Source organism: Pogona vitticeps, chromosome 1 (genome assembly GCF_051106095.1).
Source record: "Pogona vitticeps strain Pit_001003342236 chromosome 1, PviZW2.1, whole genome shotgun sequence".
Classification (NCBI taxonomy): domain Eukaryota; kingdom Metazoa; phylum Chordata; class Lepidosauria; order Squamata; family Agamidae; genus Pogona; species Pogona vitticeps.
This window is the reverse complement of record NC_135783.1, coordinates 352,510,038-352,532,843: the sequence shown is the minus strand read 5'-3', so window position 1 is coordinate 352,532,843 and position 22,806 is coordinate 352,510,038. Positions and strand designations below refer to the sequence as shown.

The 22,806-nt window shown below is 46.6% G+C and overlaps 1 protein-coding gene across 2 annotated transcripts in view; it reads left to right on the top strand.

Moving 5' to 3' along the window:
- NID2 (nidogen 2) overlaps window positions 1–22,806 on the top strand; it is a 72,969-nt gene that overhangs the window by 31,596 nt on the left and 18,567 nt on the right. For both annotated transcript variants that reach the window (XM_072986873.2, XM_072986872.2), the window contains exons 5-11: window positions 6,539–6,688; window positions 8,788–9,033; window positions 10,071–10,271; window positions 10,805–11,035; window positions 14,405–14,548; window positions 17,264–17,392; window positions 21,620–21,763. In XM_072986873.2, coding sequence (XP_072842974.2) covers window positions 6,539–6,688; window positions 8,788–9,033; window positions 10,071–10,271; window positions 10,805–11,035; window positions 14,405–14,548; window positions 17,264–17,392; window positions 21,620–21,763 — 1,245 coding nt within the window. The remainder of the gene's footprint in view (window positions 1–6,538; window positions 6,689–8,787; window positions 9,034–10,070; window positions 10,272–10,804; window positions 11,036–14,404; window positions 14,549–17,263; window positions 17,393–21,619; window positions 21,764–22,806) is intronic.

Here is a 22,806-nt window from a genome sequence, read left to right as displayed (position 1 = left end):
AGGGTGTATGTGTGTGGGTCTAGGCCCAATCCTGAAAATTACTGGGCCTCAAAGGTTGCTCTGCTTAAGACCAGTGAAGGGGAGGGCCTTCTCTGAGAGCTGGCCCTACCGTTGGAAGAGTAGGGCCACTCCTCAGGCTGGACAAGGCTGGAGTGGATGAAGCATCAGAATGGACATCCTGGCAGCTGCCCCTTCTGAGCAGACCTTGGCAAGAGTGAGTTAAAATGAGCATTGCTCCCTTTTACAGGGAGTAATCAGGTTGTAATGGAATTACACTCAGAGGTAACAACATTCCTTTATTATTTTATTAATTATATAAACTGCCCTGAATAGTATTTCACTAAGTTGTGTAGTCTAGAAGCTAACCAACCAACCAACCAACCAACCAACCAACCAACCAACCAACCAACCAACCAACCAACCAACCAACCAACCAACCAACCAACCAACCAACCAACCAACCAACCAATTTACCTTATCAGTGTAAAAAACAGCCTGAGTCAACTGGACATGATTTTTTTCAAGGCCATTCCTTTATCTTCCTTGTTCTGTTTTTTTGCTTTGTAAAAAGTAATTTGATAGTATTATTCATTCATTCATTCATTCATTCATTCATTCATTCATTCATTCATTCATTCATTTGTTATATTTTTATACTGCATCATCCAGTGGCCTTGCTGTCGCTCCGGGCGGTTTCCAGCAATAAAATACCAAACCAATGCAGGAGGACCAGTCTCTGTGATCCTGGTGATGTTCTCCTTGGTCCATCTTCCTTGGTCCACCTTGTCTGCCCTCCTTCTTGCTCTTTGGCTGCAGGCAAGCCGTTAAAATGCTTCGTTGGTTGGAGGACCAAGACAGTCCTTCCCTTTCTTCCAGCATGGTGATTATACGGAAAGAGAGCGGACTCATTTGATGGAGCTTGGTTAACCTTCAGGATGAAGGAATACCCAGTATTTCCCTTGCTCTCATCAGTTTAGGCCCTGAAGAGATGTCCAGACAAGGAATATTTAAGCTACATTCTATTTTTCTCCTCCAGTCTGAGAGTGAGACAAGGATTGCTTTCCTTTCCTATCACATGTTTTGTTTGTTTGTTTGTTTGTTTTTTTTTTGCAGATTGTGCAAAATGCCATTGGGGTATTTGATTGAAAACCAGTGTTGTTTTTCTTTAAGTAGTCCAAGTGTGTTCAGGTGGAGTGAAACTGTTTACAAAGATGCCAAGAATCCATCTGGCTTTCTTTAAAAGTCTGTGGCTGGAATCCTGTGGACTGTTTTGCTCTGTTGTTTTAAATATGTTTTAATATTGATCTTAGTGGCTATAATATATAATAGAATACTTGTTTAATTATTTTTTTAAAATGTTTGTATACTTACTGTTTTTAGCTTTTAAATATTGTTTTAATGACGTAAGCTGCCTTGGGTTCTTTTGGAAAAGGCAGGATAGAAATGAATGCATGCATGCATGCATGCATTCCACAGCAGAATTTTGGTCTTTGGTACAAAGCAGCAGCTCTTATAGTTTGGTGCAGTTCGTGCAGAACCAGCGAGTCAGCAGCGACAGAGAAATATCTTGCCCTTGTGGAGGATGAAGAGAAAAATAATTGCCATTTCTTTTCTTTGCTTGCAGGGGCGAGACAAAGAAAGATCTGATCCCTGCTTTATGGGATGCTCCCTTGTTAGCCTCATGGCGGAGGAGAGATCTGTCTCCCTGCAGACCTAACCCCCATGATAGTGTTTGGGGGCCTCTTTAGCTCTGATCATTTGCTAGAGAGAAAATCCACAGTGGTGCCCCGCATAGTGACGTTAATCCGTTCCCCTCCCCAAAAAAAACGTTTACCGATCATCGCAATGCGATGTTTGCCCATTTAGAACATCGCAGTGCGATCACTTTTGCGATCGCAAAATCCGCATAGCTATGCGGATTCGTCATTAAATGGGGCGTTCGCTATGCGGGGCACCACTGTATCAGGGGAAGCAAAACGGAGTTTCATGTATCCTTGCCCATGAAGGGCCATTTACACCTGCACCTCCCCTGTTCCTCAGCCTTTCCCTTCCCACGTTTAGGGTGGGAATGACAAAACCAGACAATGGCCACAATCCTGTTGCTGAGTGTAGTAGGTCGTTGTATCAGTGGAGATTTCAAGAGTCAACACCTCCATAAGGTCCATTGATATAATGGTCTACTTTAATTGCATCTTCCTATGGCAAAGGGAGTTTCTGTGTGACTGTCGACAGAACTTGCAGAGGATTTGATTTGTCCCCCAGGGATTCAATGGGCCTCCTCTAGTTTAACTTACTAAGCAATTGGGGATGAGAAATTTTTTGTTCGTGCAAACTAGAGGTGCACAGGTTTGGGTTTTGGAACGACGGCTCCCAGAATCCCCCAGAGAATTCTAGAACCTGTGGCACAACCTGTCTGTAGTACTTTTTACATTAAACGCCGTATTCCTCCCATCCTCGAGATGGACACGTAGAGAGAGACGCAAGCTGTAGAACTGGAACAGCAACACCCAAGGTGCTTTGTTAGGGTCCATCAACCGAGAGGTGGGGGACACTTGCGCTCCGGTTTAAGGTTCGCTCTCTGTGGCCAATGCCAGCGAAAACACATGCCGGGTGTTGTTTCCGGGACACCTTGTGAGCCGCCAGATTGTATGCATCGAACTCCCTGCATTTGTGACCCACAAAGGGTTCAGTAATCCCTCTGCTTTTGGCACCCGTCTGAGTCTCAAGAAAATGGAAGTTGTGTGCCACCAGTAGGTGGTGATGGGGAGTATAGTCACTGGATGGAGGGGGGGGGAGTTAGCAAGCATCAATTTTGGTAGAGATGAGGGTGTCCCATAGTTTTTTTCCCCCTGGGGTGGCATTGCAGCCCTGATTAGAACTTGACTCCATAGTGTTGGGAGACCTGAATTTTTCAGCCTCATCACCGTCAGCATTTCCTTCTGCGCCCCCCCCACAACTAAACGATTTACTTTTTATTTCCCTGTTTGATTCCTGTGTTTATTTCCACAATTGTTAAGCCACCCTTCAGTTCACAATGACCAGAGCAGAGTTTACAGTAGGACCTCCCTATCCGCGGGATCAGTATCCGCTGATTTACTTCTCCACCATCTGAAATAATTAAAAAGATTAAAAGAAAAAAAATCATATACAGTATATGTATATATTTACAAGGTTATGACCAGAACTGGCCACTAGAGGGAGGAAGAGACCATGTGATGTACTGTACAGTGGTGCCTCGCTAGACAATGATAATCCGTTCCACTGAAATCGCTGTTTAGCGAAATCATCGTCTGGCGAAAATCATTTCCCCATTGGAATGCATTGAAACCTGTTTAATGCGTTCCATTGGGGAAGAATCATCATTGTCTAGCGAAGATCGGCCATAGGAAAGCCGCTTTGCAAACTGCCGATCAGCTGTTTAAATAGCTGTCTTGCGAAGCTCAGGTCCCGAAAACACCCATTTTGCGAGCACGAAGGGAGCTGTCAAAATCATTGTCTAGCAAAAATCGGTTTGTGAAGCAGGGACCAAACATTGTCCAGCGAAATTCCCCCATAGAAATCACTGTTTTACGAATTGCTATAGCGATTGCAAAAAGTCAATGTCCAGTGAAAAAACAGTCATGCGGGGTAACTGTCTAGCAAGGCACCACTGTATAGCGTTTGCTATTAAAATAGTGTTCGCTCTAATCTGCAATTTTTAACATTCCCGGGGGGGGGGGAGAGAATGATGCCCTATGGATACAGGGAGGAGGGCTAGCATACTGTGAACCAGATAGGCAAATGGGGGTGGGTGGAGTGGGGGTCACCGCAAAGGTTCCTCCCAACCCCCCTTTAAAAGAAGGTGCAAGAGAAAGACCCACATATTTAAGACAACCCCAAGTGTCCAGTAGAATTCTGGAAGCTCAGTCCGGCTTGTAAACAATGCCGGTGTCTCGTGTGACTTGTTTTGAAGTGATTTCACACATTTTTTTCTCCGGTTGCCCCTGTGGCTTTCGCGATGAGAAGCAGGGGGCTCAAAATTGGGTGGAGGGTAAGTGTGTTTCACTGTGTCCCATATGAACCACCAATGCATAAAACGGTGTGCAAAGATTCACAAAGGCAGTATGAGTGCAAAGCAAAGCACCGAATCCATAGTGGGATGGCAGCTTTATTAGGCCAATTGAAAAGGCACCAAGAAAGTGTACAAGTCACTGAGAGCACAGGTCCATCGTCAGGCAGTGTTTTAGAAAAGGAAGAAAGGGGGAAGCAGAAAAGGGAGAAAGGTTTACTCTGAAGCCTTTATAATCTGTATGGTGCCTCGAGGTGTCGTGGAGGGGGGAGGCTAAAACTTTAAAAAACTGTAAAAGTCACAGGAATTGCTGTTTAGAAAGCTCATCCAGAGTCTGCAGATCCAATAAAAACACTAAAATGAGCTGTAAAATATGCTGGAATTCCTGGAATGTCTGTTTTTTAAGAGATGTTTTGCCTGATGGTGAAGAACCCACAGGGTCGGCTCTGGGCTGCCTGCCTGGAGGAAAGAGTTTCAGATGTGAAGTAGAGATCAGCACGAATTAAAAAACGAATCCCTAAATTTATACAAAAATCACAGATTCATCCGTTTGTATTCATACGAATCAGTGTTGCTGCCGAATCATGAGTCAATGAATTTTCAGCGATTTTGGATTTGCAGATTCGTTTGGCTATCAAACGAATTCCCCCAAGCCAGCTATTCAAGGGCACTTTCCCGGGGTGACCTAATTTTGGTGAGTGTATAACTTGGGCATCTGAAACCCAAATCTTCACCAAACTTGTGGGGATTGTAGAGGAGAGTCAGCAGAAGTTTCTCTGTCCTTTTGGTGTCTCTTCGTGCTTGGAGAGCCATTTTATAGGGCTTTAAATTAAAAAAAATCATGAATTCGTAATTCATGGTTTGTCAATGTGATGAATTACAAATCAAAACGAATCATGTTTTTTTTTAAAAAATCGTGCCCATCTCTGATGTAAAGCCATTCAGGACTGTGAAGCTTTGTTATCTCCCCAACATTAGGTGATATTTGTGGGATCTCGAGGTGGACTTCCAATCATGGTTAGCATGATCTCGTAGAGGGGAAAGTGGCCTCTCAACTAGCTAGGGTCGGGATCCTGTTGGAAACTTATGCTAAAGTAAGCAACCATGGCATAGGCAATGACACATTTTGGGAAATTGTAGAAAGGTCATGTGCAAGACCAGAGTTTGTGCTAGGGCTGTTGTGGATCTGAAATATTGCACAAGTTGTTGCAGATTCCAAAGATGGTTCAACCAGGATCCTCTTAGTTCCACAGTCTGCCCTGGAAGGGGTGGTGTGAGCACCGTAAGTCTTGAGGTTGTGCTATGTGAGCAGTGGTAACAAGCAAACATAACTTCCAAGTTCCGTAGGACCCACTTATCCACGGAATCCATATACGCTGATTCACACATGAACATACTAAAGTAATGAGGTGCATTTACCAGAACTAGCCACTAGAGAGAGCAGGAGACCGTGCAATGTGTCGTGTTCTGTCCTTCCGCGTTTTTCAGCATCTGCGGAGGAAATTTTGGAGTGTCACCACCTCCTGGTTCCTTTCCATTGGAGATGATGAGTGGTGTCGGTGGGACTCTTTGGTCAAGAGGTGGTGGGCTAAGGGTTCCTCCCACATGAGCCCTAAAACCCTGCTCCATTTAGTAACCCTTGCAGCTATGTTTTCTCCTTCCTGGAACTAGTACTGCACACGTAGGCTGAGTCGTCCTGGCTTGAACGTGACACCGGCAAGCGGAAACCCTTCCTTCATGCTGCTGCTCTTCTCCCGCCTCCTCAGCTGATCCAGCCACTCACCAGGCCCAGCTTGGTGGCTTTCCCCACCTCCTGGGCTGATCTCCCAGTCATGGGCAAGAGCTCAGACTTCTCGGCCCCGCCCTTTTCATCTGAGTGGCAGATCAGCCGAGAGGGCGGGGCAGAGAAGCCTGTGCTCTTGCTCGGGATTGGGAGATCCGCCGAGGAGGTGGGGAAAACAAGCCAGCTGGGCCTGGCGAGGGGCGGAGGGAGACAAAGGAGGCGGAGCAATGCTGTGCGCCAGCATTGACGAACTGGGACGAACCGGTTCGTGCCCGTTTCTAAACATGATATGAAAGAAATAGAGGACAAATCAGGACAATGAACCTTATAAGGGTGTGTGTGTGGAGAAGTGTTTCCAGCCGTATGGCCCCCATTGAAACGGCTGACCTAAGCTACCGAGCTGTCTTGTTAGGAGGAGAAAAGTGGGACTGAGGACCACGTGTGCCTTGGGAAAAAGTGGAACTCACAAATCAGAGGGTGCCCTATATAGTTCATTGTTCAAGTTTATTGTATTAGCTAAAAGCCGTCACAATTGTTTAAAATACAGATATGGTCAAATAAAATCATGATAAAATCACAGACGTATAAAATAATAAGAGACTCTTTATATCTGGGAATCTCCCACACAATTTATTGCAACGGGTTTTAGGAAATTAGCTCGGGTGCCCTATATTTTCTGATCCTAACAATGTGTGCATTCCCTTCAGTGTTCACATACAGTGTCGCCAACGTGGAAACCTGCGAGGAGCACCACGGCCAATGCTCCCCTCACGCCTTCTGTACAGACTACAGCGCCGGCTTCTGCTGTCACTGCCAGTCCAAGTTCTACGGGAACGGCCAGGACTGCTTGCCGGAAGGTACGCCATACGGCAGGACGTAAGAATTTTCTTAAGGGTCCCTCTGCTCGCACCAGCGACCGGGGGAGTGGCGGCATCAGCGTCTGAATTTAGGAAATTTTTTTTCTGTTTGGGAGACTACAATGCCCAGAATCCCCCAACCTGGAGGCCAGAAGAGGAACTGGGCTGAGCTCTCCTTAACATGATGGGAAGAGTGTCTGTATGGGTAGGGGAAAGGACAGGGAGAGAAAGGGTGGGGGAAAGTTCGCTTGTGTGTTATTCGCAGCCTCTCCAGATCATCTTTCTAGCTCCCAGGCCTTCCTGATGTCTCCCAGCACCGTTTAAAAAAGAAAGGGGGGGGGAATGAAATAGGGTTGAGGGTTTTTGCTTTAAACAGTAGAGACAGACCATGTCCGCCCCCCCCCCATGTCAGAAAGAAACCCCCGAATCAAAACTAGAGGGGAAAACGGATCTCTTTCTAGTTTTGTTTCCTTGTGGCTGTTTGGCCATTTCTTTTTTTTTTTGCCAGTGGAAAAAAGTTCAGCCCTTTGTTTCATTTCGGCAAAATGGGTTGCACAAACCGAACCACGAATCAGCCCAGTTTGTGGCCCCCCTCCCCCAGTTTGCCGTTTCGTGGGGGCCGTGGCAGGTCTTGCTGGTACATGCTGTGCAGTCGCTCCCAAAGTAAGAATTGATGACTAGAGATGAGCACGGACGGGAAAACTGGCAGTTTGTGATGGTTCGTGGTTCGTGGCTACCCACAAACCACAAAAACCTCGAATGCCCAGTTCGTGGTTTGTTTTTCCGGTTCATTCGTGGGGGAGAGAGGAACCTACCGCCTCCTCCCCTCTCTGTCACTCACTGACCCCCTTTATTGCTCAGTCCATCACATGTTTGATCTTCCCTCTTTTCCTGCTGCTTTCAGTTTTTCCCAGCATGACGGTCTTTTCCAGTGAGTGCAGATTTCATACTACTAGGAATTTTCCTGTCCTTTGGGTAGGGATGGCTTGGCCCGATCTATGCAGAAAGGCAGGTGTAAACATTCTCATATCCTTGCAGCCACATCGGTTTCGTTTGGGGAAAATCGTGCTGGATTACGTTTACGCCAGTGTAGCTTGGATCAGGTGCTCTAATTATTTAATTGAAGCACAGAATATGAAGAGAGGGGATAGGAAGCTTTTCATGAGTTTAAACTGAATCTTTCTAGATCCAGGTTACACCAGTGTAAATTTGTGCGACAGGATGTTGCCCCTTCCCTGCAGAGCAGCAGGCTGAGAGCTCGTTTTAAGAAGTAGAATAATTCCAGGGGAATGTGACCCTCTTCTGTGTGATATTCACGAGAATCCTGGTCCACATAGACAAGCTGAGTGGACCTTTTACCCTTAGTGGTAATTTTTCAGTCATTTGCTATATATCTATTACATTTGTCCTCTTGCAAATCTCAGTCTTTTGCAAAATGGCAACAATGCTTGTATGTTATTTATTTATTTATTTATTTATTTATTTATTTATTTATTTATTTACAATTTTTTCACCCCGCCTTCCTCCTGAAAAAGGATCCAAGGTGCTTTACATTTAAGAAAAGGACAGTACAGTATAAAAATAGTAAGTATATAAATACTAAAAAGGATCGAACAGATACCCCACGAAAAAACAGTTAACAAAAGCAACACCAAAAAACACATTCAAAGCAGTAAGGCACAAGGATCCATTTAAAAATCCCACTCAGGCAGTCGGTTGCTTGGGGAAAGCTTGCCTAAAGAGAAAGGTCTTGTCCTGCTTGCGGAAGGATGGCAAAGAGGGGGCTCAGCCTGGCCTCCAGTGGGAGGGAGTTCCACTGTCCAGGAGCAGCCACAGAGAAGGCCCTCTCCTGTGTCCCCACCAAGGAAACCTGAGGTGGTGGTGGGACTGAGATAAAAGTTTCCCCTGATGATCTTAACACCCAGGCAGGCTCATCAAGGGAGATACGATCCTTGAGAGAGCTTGACGCCAAGCCGTTGAGAGCTTTATAGGCTAGTATTCGAATTGTGCCCGGAAACAGACAGACAACCGGTGCTAGGGCTACGGGGTCCCTTGACGGGGCTCGCCTCCGGTTAAAAGGGTTGATCTCGCCCTCTCAGGAGCAGCGCACCGCCTTAACGGCAAAGTGAGCGGGAACCTGCTGGTGGGACAGACGCCAGTCCACTTCAGCGACGTCGACCTCCACGCCTACATCGTCGGCAACGACGGCCGGGCGTACGCGGCCATCAGCCACATCCCTCAGCCGGCCGCCCGGGCGCTGATGCCGTTGACCCCCATTGGAGGCCTCTTTGGCTGGCTCTTCGCCCTGGAGAAACCCGGCTACGAAAATGGCTTCAGCCTGACAGGTGGGTTTTGAGCGCCGCCCCTGGGCCAAAGGGGTTCAGTGCTTTCCGTGCGAACGCGCCGCATTTGTGGCTTGCGGTTCCGGGTACGACTCGCTCAGTCCATCCGCCTGCGTTGTGGATGGAGTGGTGCTGTTTTTTTCAGGATAGGTTTTAGTCGTTCATGAACGAGGAGCTGACCAACGAGGAGACGGACAGGGATGAAGGGATGCTCCGTATCTGGGGTGGCCCTGACTTCTACCTTCTGGCCTCAGGCAGGACGGCGGGAATCCTGTGTTCTCACAGGTGGTCAAGTGACATATAAAGCCCTTAAACGAGTCAGGATCGAGTGACTTAAAGAACTCCTTGCTCCATTCTCGACTCGCCTATGATTTAAAATCACCCAGCGGGGAACGGCTTTTGGTGCCCGGGACGACTGCAGCCCTGAGAAATTTCCACGCAGAGCGGGGCCTTCTTGGTGTTGGCACTGCAGTTCTGGAATTCTGCACTATCAGAGATTTACGTATCCTGGACACGTTTGTCTCATGGGAGCTAGTGGAAACATCTTATTGGTATAAGCTTGTTAGTGGGTGGTGGGTGGGAGAGAATGCTTCGTGTCTTTTTATTGACTGTGGCTAAATTCCCTTGAAATTTCCCTTGAAATTTTATTGACTGTTGCTAATTTCCCTTGAAATTTTATTAACTGTGGCTAATTTTTCCTTAAAATCAAGTTACAGTGGGCACCTGTAACTTGATTTTAGCTATCTGCAATGGGTCGTTGTAGGTTTATCACTTGATGCATTTGTAATTTGGGGTTTTAGTATTTTTTAAATATATATATATATAAATTGTTAGATGGGCTGGGGTCTTATGAAGAAGGGTGAAGGTATAAAACAGTTTTAATCAATCCATCAAAATAGGCTGGGTTTTATTCACTCCTCAACACGGAATCTGGGGGAAAATAATCTTTGCCTCTCAAAATACCAGGAGTCGGGCCTACCTTGAAATGCTGTTGTTTGACAAGCGTGGGGTTTTCCGTTTCTCTTTTCTCTCCCAAATAGGTGCTAAATTCACTCACACTTTTGAAGTCACTTTCTATCCTGGGGAGGAAACAGTTTTCGTCAAGCAAACAGCTGATGGGCTGGATTCTGAAAATTACCTCAGCATTAGGACAGAAATCGAAGGACGGGTGCCTTATATTCCTGAGAATTTTACTGTCCTCGTTGCACCTTACAAGGAGATCTACCACTACACAGATTCTGGTATGTGCTTGAGATTCTTTGAATTGATTTCTCTGTGTATGGCCTTTGATTGCTGGCCCGTTGGAAGCTGCTTGTTGCCGATGGCTTTCACCATGCTTTGCAAGTAATTTATTAGCTGTGCGCATAACCCTGAATTTCGCACCCCATATGTCACAGAATCTTAGAATCCCAGAATCATGGTGTTGGAAGGGGCCTCAAAGAACACCCCCCCTCGCTCAAGGCAAGAATTCAGATCAAAGGAGATTCATACCCCACATCTTGCAACAGGAAAACCCATCATTTGTGGCTTGCAAGTTGTTTGACAAGCTCAAACCGGGAGATAAACCCTCAGTGCTCCTGAACCGAGCAGTTAGAATGCTGGTGAACATTCCGTCACACCACAGCCAATCAGATGCTGGATAAAAAGCAAGGCTTGTCGCCAAGATGAGTCAAGATCTGAACCCTTTCCAAGAAGACAGTGTAAGAACTCCTCATTATGTAAAACAGGAAAGGGCAACGTGGCCCTCTGATGTTCGTTTTGTTCTCTTCCGCAGTTGTGATGTCCACATCGTACCGGGAATATTCGGTGAACTTTGGAATCGTCAACCAAACCTTCTCCTACCGGCTGCGCCAGAACATAACTTTCGAAGAGTGCCCACATGCCCGACGCCGGCGGCTGGTCCCGGCTGCTCAGCAGCTGACGGTGGACAGGATCTTTGCTTTGTATAATGAAGAAGAGAGGGTGCTTCGCTTTGCCGTCACCAACCAGATCGGACCCTTGGGAGGTGAGTTCTGCCCCAACGGGATGGTCTTCCTTGAGCCGGTCATCTGAACTCCCTTCGGGATCCAACTCAGGTTGTGAGCAGAGTATGAGCCGCAGTGCTGCACTTTAACCACCGTGCCACAGGACTGTGGAGAGCGAAGGGCCAACCGCACCATGCTGGGCGGGGGTGCCCTAAGGTGGCCCATCTTAGAAATCTTTGGGAAGGTGCTAGTTTCAGAGCTTGCGAAAGTTCCTCTTTTTTTTTCAGACGATCCCTGAAAGAACCTCAAACAGACATTTCCCCCTTTGAACATCTGGATCTAGGTGCTAGACTTTATCTTAATTTCTGTCGAATGTTGTTTTCTTGGCTTTGACCACCTTGAGCTTTAGGCTGCAAAGTTACCTTTCTCTTATTTTTAGAGGACCTCCAAACACTCTGGGGACGATGGGTTAGAGCTTTTCCAACTTGCCAAAGGCGGGTGTGGAAGCTTCTTTAAGAGGATCTTCCTGGGACTTCTTTCTAGTGAAGGAAGAGAAGCAGGGGAGGCACCTAGGAGGGTGTGGCTGGTTGGTCCTACCTCCATCCTCTTTACCTGCAGAACACCTGAAGATACTGCTTTTCCCCCAAGGTGGAGCTGCTTCTTTATGATTAGGGCCGCTTCCGATTTTGTGTGTGTGTATCAACCTTTGCAAGAAAGGGTCCATCCTTCCGTTACACCTAGCGATAGACATTTAGTGCACTTTGGCATGGTTTGGTGGATCGGGACCACAGGCGTCGTGCGGGCACCCAGGATTCCATGCCCCGCCTCCTCCTCCTCCTCCTCCCATGGTCGCCCCATCAGAAGCCCCGCCAGGGCCTTCCCCGCCCCACCTCCTCCTCTGAGTGGCCGCCTGTGGGAGGGGGCGGGTCTGGAATCGTGGGTGCCTGCACGACGCCCGTGGGCCAGATCCACTGAGCCACACCGAAGCGTGGTAAGCACCCATCTCATCTTAAATCATTGTGGTCATCATCTTCATCATCATATTGATTTGTTAGGCTACCTGTTGCTGCAACCTTTCACGTAGCCTTTAGTGAACCCCTGACATTTTGCTTGGCATTTGAAGGCCAAGAAACATGCTTTTTAATTAAAAATAAAAAAGTGGGAAGGAAAAATGAAGGCTGCACTCAGAGCTCCTTCCGCATCAGCTTCTGCTTGTTTAAAAGTACACCTGAAACTCAAAACCTGGGCCCTGAAAGGCTGCCTGTCACACGGAAGGCGGAGCAAGCTTTTTTCCCTCTGACCCCAGAAGGGAGGATCTGGACCAGTTACTTAAAACTGCAGGAAAGAAGGTTTCTTAATGGAACATTAGCAAAAATTCCTGATGGCAGGACCTGTTCAACGAAGGATTGGATTCCTTGTGGATTGGATCCCATTGGCATCGGGGGTAAGACTAGATGACCTTTAGGATCCCTTCCAACTCATCAGTAAGATGATCTTGGGAATAAGGCTTCCCCCATGTTTTGCAACATTTTGGTTGGTCCTAGGAAAAAAATAATTACTTTAATATTGATTAGGGACCTTCTTCCCGTGATCCAACACAACTGTGCTATTTCCCCCCCTAAACTCCTAGCATTATCATATAGTCTTCAACTTCACCTTGTATGTTAGAAGCTTTCCTGCATGGAGACAGCGGCATACCAGAGAGATGGGTGAGTTAGAACCATTCTTCCTGAAATGCTAGTTTTCTACATGCAGGTGACACTCAGAGATGTAGAAAACTCTCCAGTATGCAACCTTTTTTCTGAAGCGATGTGGTCACTCCGTGGAAGGGCTTCCCTGTGCAGTTTTTCTGGGCACGTAGCTCGGTTGTGAGAAGAATAACAAGAAATAGGACTTCCTCCTCTCATTGAGAACTGCAATTCCTGTCTTCTAAAAGTGGGGAGACAGAAGCGAAATAGTCAGAAATAGAAAGCCAGAGACTTTCCAAAACCGGAGCTTTATCTTTGAAATAATGGATGGGTGCTTTTGCTCCATCCCTAAACCACGGTTTCATTTTAGTGCCGGAAAGCTTGTTGCGGGAGTGATATTTGGATGGGAAAAACAAGGATTCCAGCACTTAATTGCGGGTTTGTCCTCCCCCATCCACATTTCCTGGGTTTCTGGGAGATAACCCGCCCAAATCACTCTCTGCTCGGAGAGATCCAGGCGGTTTAATGGGACTCCCTCTTCTTCCCTGTGAACACCATAAAGTGATTTCCATGTGCGCAGGGATGAGAGCCAGGAGGACTCACCTAAAAAGTCAGGGTGGTCTTATCCTGGTTTCCCTGACAACCCAAGTTGCCCTGGGCTGTTTATTCTCTCCACCCCCCCTTCCTCTTTAAGCGATTCAATGAGTTCCAGATCTTACAGTTCAGCAGTTTCCAAGCACTTCATCATGGATGGTTCAGGGACAAGCAGCAAAAGACCAAGGAGATGAGATCTGGCTCTGTGGGGGAGGCAAGCAATTTTACGGGACATGATCCGTCAGCTTAGCGGCAGTGGGGTGGGACACAAGCAAAATGTAATTCAATCCTCCCCCCTCCCAACATGTACAGTAAGGTAAAGGTAAAGGTTCACCTTGACATTGAGTCCAGTCGTGTCCGACTTGGGGGCACGGTCCACATCCCTGTCTCCATGCCGTAGATCTGTAGACAGTTTCTGTGGCCACATGGCCAGCATGACTAGACACGGAACGCCGTGACCTTCCCACCGAGGTGGTACCTATTTATCTACTTGCATTTTTACATGCTTTCGAGGTGGCCGCGAGGTTGGCAGGAGCTGGGACAAAGCGACAAGAGCTCCCTCCGTCGTGTGGATTCAATCTTACGACGGCTGGTCTTCTGACCTTGCAGCACAGAGGCTTCTGCGGTTTAACACGCAGCGCCACCACGTCCCGTAACATTTACAGTACTGGGTCTAATGTCAGGCATTGATGGGGACGATGGGAGTTGTGGCTCATCACCTCCGGGAGATACCAGTATTGCAGAAGGCTGGCTGAAGGCCACCTTGGTGTTGTGCATTAGCGGTAATCTTAACAAGATCCTTCTTTTCTCCCTTAGGAGTTAAAACATTCTAGACAGAATTCTGTTGATCAAATACACCTGCAGAGTCTTAATCAAGCCGCTGCTCTGTTTTGGTTGCGTTTCCATCATGCAACTGGCCTACGAGCAGTTGCGGGACTGATTTCCCGACCCAATGGGTGACCAGCTTTGCGCCAGACACCTATCAAAGAGGGGGACCGCTTGCACCATTAGTATTACGTGCCTGTGTTTTTCTTCCCCCCAAACCAGATTCAGCTGGAATTCCAGAAAATTGCAAGGGGAGGGCTGGGATCCTTTTCTGACCCCCTTTTGGTTTTCTCGCCTGCCTAGATGATTCTGGGTCCGTCACACTGAATCCATGCTATGATGGCACACATGCCTGCGACACAACGGCACGGTGCCAGCCAGGCTCTGGGCTGGATTATACCTGTGAATGCACCGCCGGCTACTGGGGTGATGGCAAAGAATGTGTGGGTAAGTCAAAAAAGGGAGCTGACTCTGAGATTGAGTGTGATGGATCATCTTGCGATGACCTTCCCTTTGGGTCTCGCTGGTGCTTTAGTTGAGAATCCTTCGTCGTCGTCACCGTAGAATGGCAGAGCTGGAAGGGAAGCTATGGATCATCAAGCGCAGCCCCTGCCAAAGAGGCCCCGTGGGGATTTGAACTCACAACCTCTGCCTCCTCAACCAGATGCCTAAATCCGGGATCTATTCAAACTTATCTGGGGGTGTCAGGGATGGAAACTGGGAAATTCGGAAGCATGTACCCTACCAGGGAGCTGACCACCCTTCTTAAGGATAGTGCTTGGTCTCAAACAAGCACGGGAAAACAGATGATTATGGAGAACTCATCCTCTCTGCTTTCTCTACAAACAGTGGTCTGAAGCTGCACACCTCAGGTTAAGCTTGCAAGTAATTGTTTTCCTGATTGCCTATGGCGAGCTAGGAATGGCTTCCAGGTGATCACAAAAGGATGATTCAGTACACGAAAGGAACACTGTGTTCTCCTTTTAGGTTGCTATGGTCTCTCAGATGACTAATACAAGTACATGTGGGGAGATGGGCTGGTAGGAATTTATGTGGATTAGTCAGGCTTCCAGCTGGCTGAACAGCTCTGTAGTTTAGGTCCCTGGCTGCAAAACCAGAGGCCGGGAGTTCGATTCTCCGGTGGTGCATCTCCCGAGAGAAGAGCCAGCCTGGGTAGCCTCGGGCAAGCTGTACAGTCCCACAGTGCCCCTAGAGAAAGGGAAGGGTAAAACCCTTCTGAATACCGTATTTTCCATGTATAAGATGCCCCCATGTATAAGACCCCCGCCCACTTTCTAACCCAAAATTAAGAAATCTAAGTGGGGCTTAGCAAGTGTATGCGGAAAGGGATCAAAGTGCTGCAGGATCGCTTTGATCCCTGCTTTATCCCTTCGTGCTAAGCCCCGCAGGTCTTAGCAAAAGGAGGGGGAAAGGGATCAAAGCAATCCCACAACTGCACAAACATTTTGACCACTTTCCCCCTTATACAGCCAAGGGATTGCTTTGATTCTTTCCCCCTCCTTTTATCAAGCCCCATGGGACTTAGCAAGCAGAGGGGAAAGCAGGGATCAAAGCGATCCTGCAGCGCTTTGATGCCTGCTTTCCTTTTGCTACAGGAACAATTTGATCCCTGCTTCCCCCCCCACTTGTTTTTGTACTCTCCTCAGCTTACTTCTGTGTATAACATGACCCTCAATTTTTAGTCTAAACTTCTAGACAAAAGTATAGTCTTATACCTGGAAAAATACGGTACAGTGGTGCCCCGCATGGCGACGATAATCCGTTCCGCAAAAATTGTCGCTATGTGGATTCGTCGCTATGCGGGGCAAAAAAGCCCTTAGGAATGTATTAAAACACGTTTAATGCGTTCCTATGGGCAAAAAAATCTCACTGTTATGAGGAAATCCTCCATGCGGCCGCCATTTTCGCTGCCTGGTAAGCAAGGAAAGGGCGCGAAAACAGTGCGGGCGGCCATTTTCTTTACCCGGCGGCCATATTGGAACCACCGATCAGCTGTTAAAAAAACATCGCAATGTGAAAATTGTTAAGCGAAACGTTTACCAATCATCGCAAAGCGATTTTTGGCCATTAGAAACATCACAATGCAAAAAACACATCGCTATGCGGATTCGTCGTTAAATGAATCACTCATTATGCGGGGCACCACTATATTCTGTACCTGGAAACCATTAGTCAGAATTGACTTGACAGCACAGGATCACAAAAGAAGTAAAGCTTACAGGTGCTTGCATGTTTCTCCTATGGTAGGAGCTCAGTGTGATTTATGCCTTTGCATTTCTGTATGTGGGGTCTGCATGAACGTAAAGGAAGTAGCCACGCTCAGGTGCACATAGTCTGTGTGCTATTTTATCCATGGACGCCTTGGGCCTTTGTTCGCTCATGAAATAGGGAGGCATTTGTAAGTCCAATGAGCATGGTGACTGATACGAGTGTTACATTAGATTTGAAAGCAGGCAAGACTCTCTGTGAAGATTTGTGCATGGCATGTCCCGGTACAGATGTGCCGCCTTTCCTGTGGGGGCCTTTTTAGTTGTTTTTTTTCCCCCTGAACCAAAATGACCCTCATTTACTCTCTGGAACATCTGTGCTGGTGGCTGAAATACTCGTTTTTTCTGGATGATCAGTGTAAACACTGCACTTGCTCCTTCCATAGTTGGAATATTTGTGAGCGTTCTGGGACCTCACAGGGCTGCAGCCGATGGTTAAAGGGAGGTGGGAGGAAGCAGCCCCTCATCATAGCCTGGTTTGATCCTTGCTGAAGTTACTTAAAAGAATGCTTTGTGTCAAAAGCTGGAGAGATTTCAGGTGGGGTGTGGGACAGGAGGATTTCTGCCCTTGTAGCTCGTGTGATTCAAAGCTGAACCTGTGCGCTCTCTGCACATTTCAGAGGGATCAAGCCTTGGAATGTGGTTTCTCCCTCGAAAACAGCTGGAACTGTTTTGGCCCTAGATGTGTTTTTATAGCTGGGAAAAGGATGAACATCCTGGATCGAATGAGTCAGAATCAGTGGGAATCAGCACTCATGTAACATGTACTGGAATTCCCGGGACTATCAGTCCAAACATTTGCTTCTTCTTGAAATCTGTCTCGTTCTCAGAAATCATAACTTGCCCTGTTTTGCCTTGCTTTCCTCTGCTTCAGATGTCAACGAATGTTCGGAGGGCCTCAGCCGATGCAGCCCAGAATCGGTGTGTGTCAATACCCCCGGCAGCTATCGATGTGAGTGCGCCAGCGGGTATCAGCTTGCGGCAGACCGGGTCACTTGTGTCGGTAAGAGACTAGTCCCTTTTGAGGAAGGGCTGAAGGAATGGGGTTCTGGGCTAAGGAAACCACACTGGGAAGACTTGCAGAAAGTTTGCTAAAGATGGGGTTGGAGCGGCCAAGTGCCTTGTGTGAGTAGGAAGAGAAAGAGAAAGTTTAGGGGATAAGAAAGGAGGCTACCTTATGTAATATTGCTCAAATTGTCAATAGTTAGCATTTGCAACAGAGGGTGCCCTTAAAGACTTCATTCATAGGCATCCTTCAGTCTCGAGAGACTATGGTAACGTGCTCTGTATGAAGGTCTTGGAACAGTGTCTTGTGTGGCTGAGAAGGCCAATTCGAGAGTGACAATCTCTTCCACATTGAAGACAAATATAATCTGTCCCCTGTCCAGCTCCCTGGTTTTGCTTCTTTCGGGACTGCCTCTTTGCCTCGGCCTGCTGTACAAGTGTCTCTTCAAATTGGGAGAGGCCATGATGCACCGCCTGCCTCCAGGCTGAACGCTCAGATGTCAAGGTTTCCCATCTGTTGAGGTCCATTCCTAAGGCCTTCAGATCCCGCTTGCAGATGTCCTTGTAACGCAGTTGTGGCCTCCCTCGGGGGCGGCTTCCCTGCACTAATTCTCCATACAGGAGATCTTTTGGAATCCGACCATCAGCCATTCTCACGACGTGCCCAAGCCAGCGTAGACGGCGCTGTTTCAATAATGTATACATGCTGAAGACTCAGTTCGATGTCAATGACAGCTGTCTTACGCACGTCGTCTATTTCCTGCAGGTTGTCAGAAAAGCCAGTGGCCATTGTCCGAACATTCCAGGTGCCTAACTTTAGGGCAGATGTTTTCTTCTGATTGTTGTATGGTGCAGGGTTATTGATCTGCTTTTCCGCTCTCCCACCATCAGAAGTAGCCCCTAGCATCATGCTCTACGCCAATCCAGCAAGACTTATAACCAGTAACTGCTAGTTCCTGTGTTATTTCAACACTGTATGCAAAGCTGGAGTGTCCTCTCCAGAGCACGAAGCCTGGGTAGAATAATATGGAGGATAGGCTGTTACCCAAGCAGCAAATCCCCCCTCTCCACTTCACTGAAATAGTCCAATGGAAAGGCAAGAGCCAATACAACTGGTTCCAGCGACGTCACAGGAGTTGGCAGAACAACATGAACTGTCTACGGGACTCCGGCTCCGGATTTTGCCTTGAAGTTAACTCCTGAAGCCTTTTCCATGAGTGGATATAGCCACAAGGCAGTGGAGGTTTGAAATCAGAGTTTCCTTCTCCTAGATGGGCTGCCTTACATGGCTGACGAGTCCCATCTACTCATCCTGCACTCTAATAGTGCGGGAGTATGTTCCTAACCCTGAAACATTCCTGCCCCCAGGTGTCCTTAAAGACTAGCTTTGGGAAATATAGTATGACCCCCTGACCTGCAAGACCAGTATCTTCTGATTGACTTATATAGAGTCTGAAAATAAAAATGTTAAAAGAACAATCCTAAAAAGATATATTCCTAAATATGAAGTTACCAGAACTGGCCAAGAGAGGGAGCCAGAGACCATGCTCTGTATAGCATTCATGGGAGGAATATATTTTCACTATGTCATTACCAAAACTGGCCACAAGAGGGAATCAGAGACCGTGTTATGTGTAACAATCTATAATCTGCTTTTTCAAGCATCCGCGAGGGAGTTGGAACCTGTCCCACACGGATAGGGAGGCTCTGCTGTACTGACCAAAATCCTAATTGCATTAGAGTATTTTTTTTTCCTGTGGTTCATGTGGCCATGGTCTGATGTGTGGTTGGCTTGCTTTGCGTTGGGAGTGCCTCAGCACCTTTGCGTGTCTGCGAATTGGGACCCTGTTTTTCCTTCGAAAATGCCTTTCTGAGTCTATCTTGCCAGTTCCGCCCTATGTTGACAGAAACGACAACAAGCTTGTTGTCAGCCTAGCAAACAGAACGCAAAATGAATAGATTTCACATCATTGACCTTATTCTTCAACATTCTTCTCATTTTTCATATTTTTTTTTGTATACAGTAGGACCCGCCCCGACCTGCCCCCTATGTGCAGGGTCAGTATCCATTAATTCACTGATTCGGCTGGCTGAAAATACTAAATAAAATTTAAAAACAAACCAACCCAGAAATGCCTATTTATAGCTTGTATTTATCAGAACTGGCCACTAGAGGGAGCAAGAGGCCATGCGATGTATAGAATTTGCATCTTCCATGTTTTCCAGCATCCACGTGGGGGGTTTGTTGGAACCAATCCCCCACGGATAGCACAGTCCTACTTTACATAATTCTTTTTCTTCTAATTAATTAGGCAGAGTCAAAGGAAACCTTAGCATGGACTATCTTCAGGCCACTTAACCAGTCCAATATCGTAAGGCATTGTACCTTACTCTTTTCTTTTTTTTAATGCTAGCAGCAGCTGAGAGATTCTTGGAAAGCAGTTTTTTTTTGTAGTTTCCCATATATATATAAAAGTAAGGAATCATTAAAATGGGGAATAGGCTGTGTGTATATACCGTACTGTATATATATCCAATGAGGAATAAGCTGTGGTTCCAATATCTATAAGGAATTATCCAAATGGGGAATTATAAGGAATTATCCCCATTTGGATAATTATAATTATAATTATAATTGGAACCATAGCCTATTCCCCATTTGGATATACAGTATATATACACACAACCGATTCCCCATTTAAATAATTCCTTACTTTTCCCTGATTCAATAGGAAGCTTTAAAAACAATCAGAAAAAGAGGGAGAGAAAAACGCCGCTTGAGAATATCTCGGCCTTTGCAGGCACAATAAATATCACAATCTCCCACCCTTTTCCCAGACTTCTGCTGATAGCAGTGGGAAATTTACTGGTTTCCTCTGGATTACATCAAGGTTTGGCCTTGGGGGTTTTCCAGGCTGTTATTAATTAACTCCCCATTGGCAGCAGCAACGACAGGAGGGGAGGAAGAGCAGGGGGTTCTGGGAGGAACGATGGAAAGGGTTGGATGGCCTGTTAAGAGAGTTTTGGTTCATTGCTCTGTTTATAAGACTTCATCAGATACTGTCTTCTTGTCCAGATGTTTGGTTGGCTCGCATGGCGCCCATGCGCTTGTTATTTGGTCGGTTGGTTTGCTCTTGAGGACTAGAAACGTATTCGAAACAAAACAATGCGCAAGAAAGCAGTTGGCATCGAGGAACAATCTCTGTGCAGAATAAACACCCACACGGCTTGATACCCTTAACACAAATCCCTCCAACACCCCCTAGGGGGCATACAATTCTTTTTTTCTCCCCCCCAAATTCTTGTGGCACATTTGTTCTTGCGGGTGACAGGATAAATGGTGGATTGGGGTCTATTTTGTAGATGCATAATTTAATCACGAAAGTCCAGTTTGCTTGAGGCTAACATGGCACGGAAGGATTTTTAATAATGTGTAGCTAGCCACAGAGAAACAGGATATTCTTACCGTTCCTCTACCATGTGTAGACAGAATGTTCAAGTGACTTTAGGGATTCTGGAGAAACCTATAGGAAAAACAGCTTTTACGAGTTCACAAACCAGTATCAAAGGGACGTGGTGGTGCTGCAGGTTAAACCACCGAAGCCCCTTTGTGCTGCAAAGTCAGAAGACCAGCTCTCGTAAGATCGAATCCACGCGATGGAGTGAGCTCCTGTCGCTCGTCCCAGCTCCTGCCAACCTAGCCGTTCGAAAGCATGTAAAAATGCAAGTAGATAAATAGGTACCACCACGGTGGGAAGGTCATGGCATTCCGTGTCTAGTCGCGCTGGCCACGTGACCATGGAAACTGTCTTCGGACAAACGCTGGCTCTACGGCTTGGAAACGGGGATGAGCACTGCCCCCTGGAGTCAGACACGACTGGACTAAATGTCGAGGGGAACCTTTACTTAATAAAGAATAGGGGTGTATTTAGGAGGGCTGGGGCCCTGCCTGGGCTCCTGGATGGGGCCAATACAGTCCAGAGGCTGTGCTTTTCCTGTTCCTGGTTCAGAGGAACACCTCTGAAAAATGGTCCTCAGCAGAGTTTGGAAAAGTAATATTTTTGAACAATCGGTGGCTAAGCGAGTATAGGAGTCAGTATCCACAATAAGTGACTTTTCTCAAACTTTTGACACTCCTAGGCTCTCCTCTGCTCTCCTCCGAGGGAGAACATCAACCTGGTGAGAGCTCAGCTGACCTCCTTTTTCCTCTTCTGACCCTTTCCAGGCCTCACTCCACCACCCAATCCGTGTGAAGAAGGCACACACTCCTGCGCTCCCGCTGACCGGGCGCAGTGTGTGTATCATGGGAGCGGCTCGTTCAGCTGCGTGTGCCTTACGGGGTATGCTGGCAATGGGCACAACTGCACAGGTGGGTTATTTATTTAAATTATTTTTACCCCGCCATTCCCCCTTAAACAGGACCCAAGGCGGTTTACATCGTTAAAAGACAACATGGTAGAGGACAGCAGTGAGCATACAGATGCTAAAAGGGATGAAAGAAATTGTTGTTATTGTTCAGTCGTTAAGTCGTGTCCGACTCTTCGTGACCCCATAAAATGGGGAAATACCGGTCCAAAAAAAACCAACAAACCTTTGAAAACACATGCAAAGCAGTGGTTTTGGAAGAGTTAGCCATGTTAGCAAGCATATCAGGCGAGGTCCAGGGGAACAAAACAAGGCAAGATTAAAAAAAAAGACAAAAACATCTAGCATCTTAAATACTAAGTACTATAGCTGAATGTGAGCTTTCATGGATATGTCTGCAAGTAGTCCTGTAGCCCAATGGGTGGTAGAGAAGTCAAATAAAGACATAAATGAATTGAAGGCAGAGTGTCAGAACCTCATTTGGATCACTGACTCCTCCCCCAGGAGTCTTACAAAGATTTACAGACCTCTCAGGTAAAGAGAGAGTCTGTGATTCGTCATAGGTGACATTATCCTAATAAAGGGTTAATACCAGAATAGAACCACGTGATCAGTAACAGGCTGTTTGTAATCTTATCTGGGTATCTCATTGCAAGTATCTTCATTTTTGCAATAATTCTAGGCCACTCCAGAACTTGTTAGTTCTATACAAGTTCCAACTATTTATATCGTTTCTAGTTGCCATGCTTAAAAGTAGCAAATCCAAAAAAGACCAAACATTGGCCTGCATCCAGACTCAAAAACTGCACTTTCTGGTCATTTTGAGAAGTCCTGAATTGTCAGATTTGAGTCATTTTAATTATTTTCAGTTAAATTTGTTTGGTGTGTGTGTTTTTTGATTTTATCATTGCTATGTTTATTGTTTTAAATTCTGGTTTGATGATTATATTTGTTGCGTAAACTGCCCAGCGTGGCCTTGGCAGTCAGATGGGTGGTATACAAGTCAAACAAATAACAAACAAACAAACAAACAAAGACCTTTGGTTT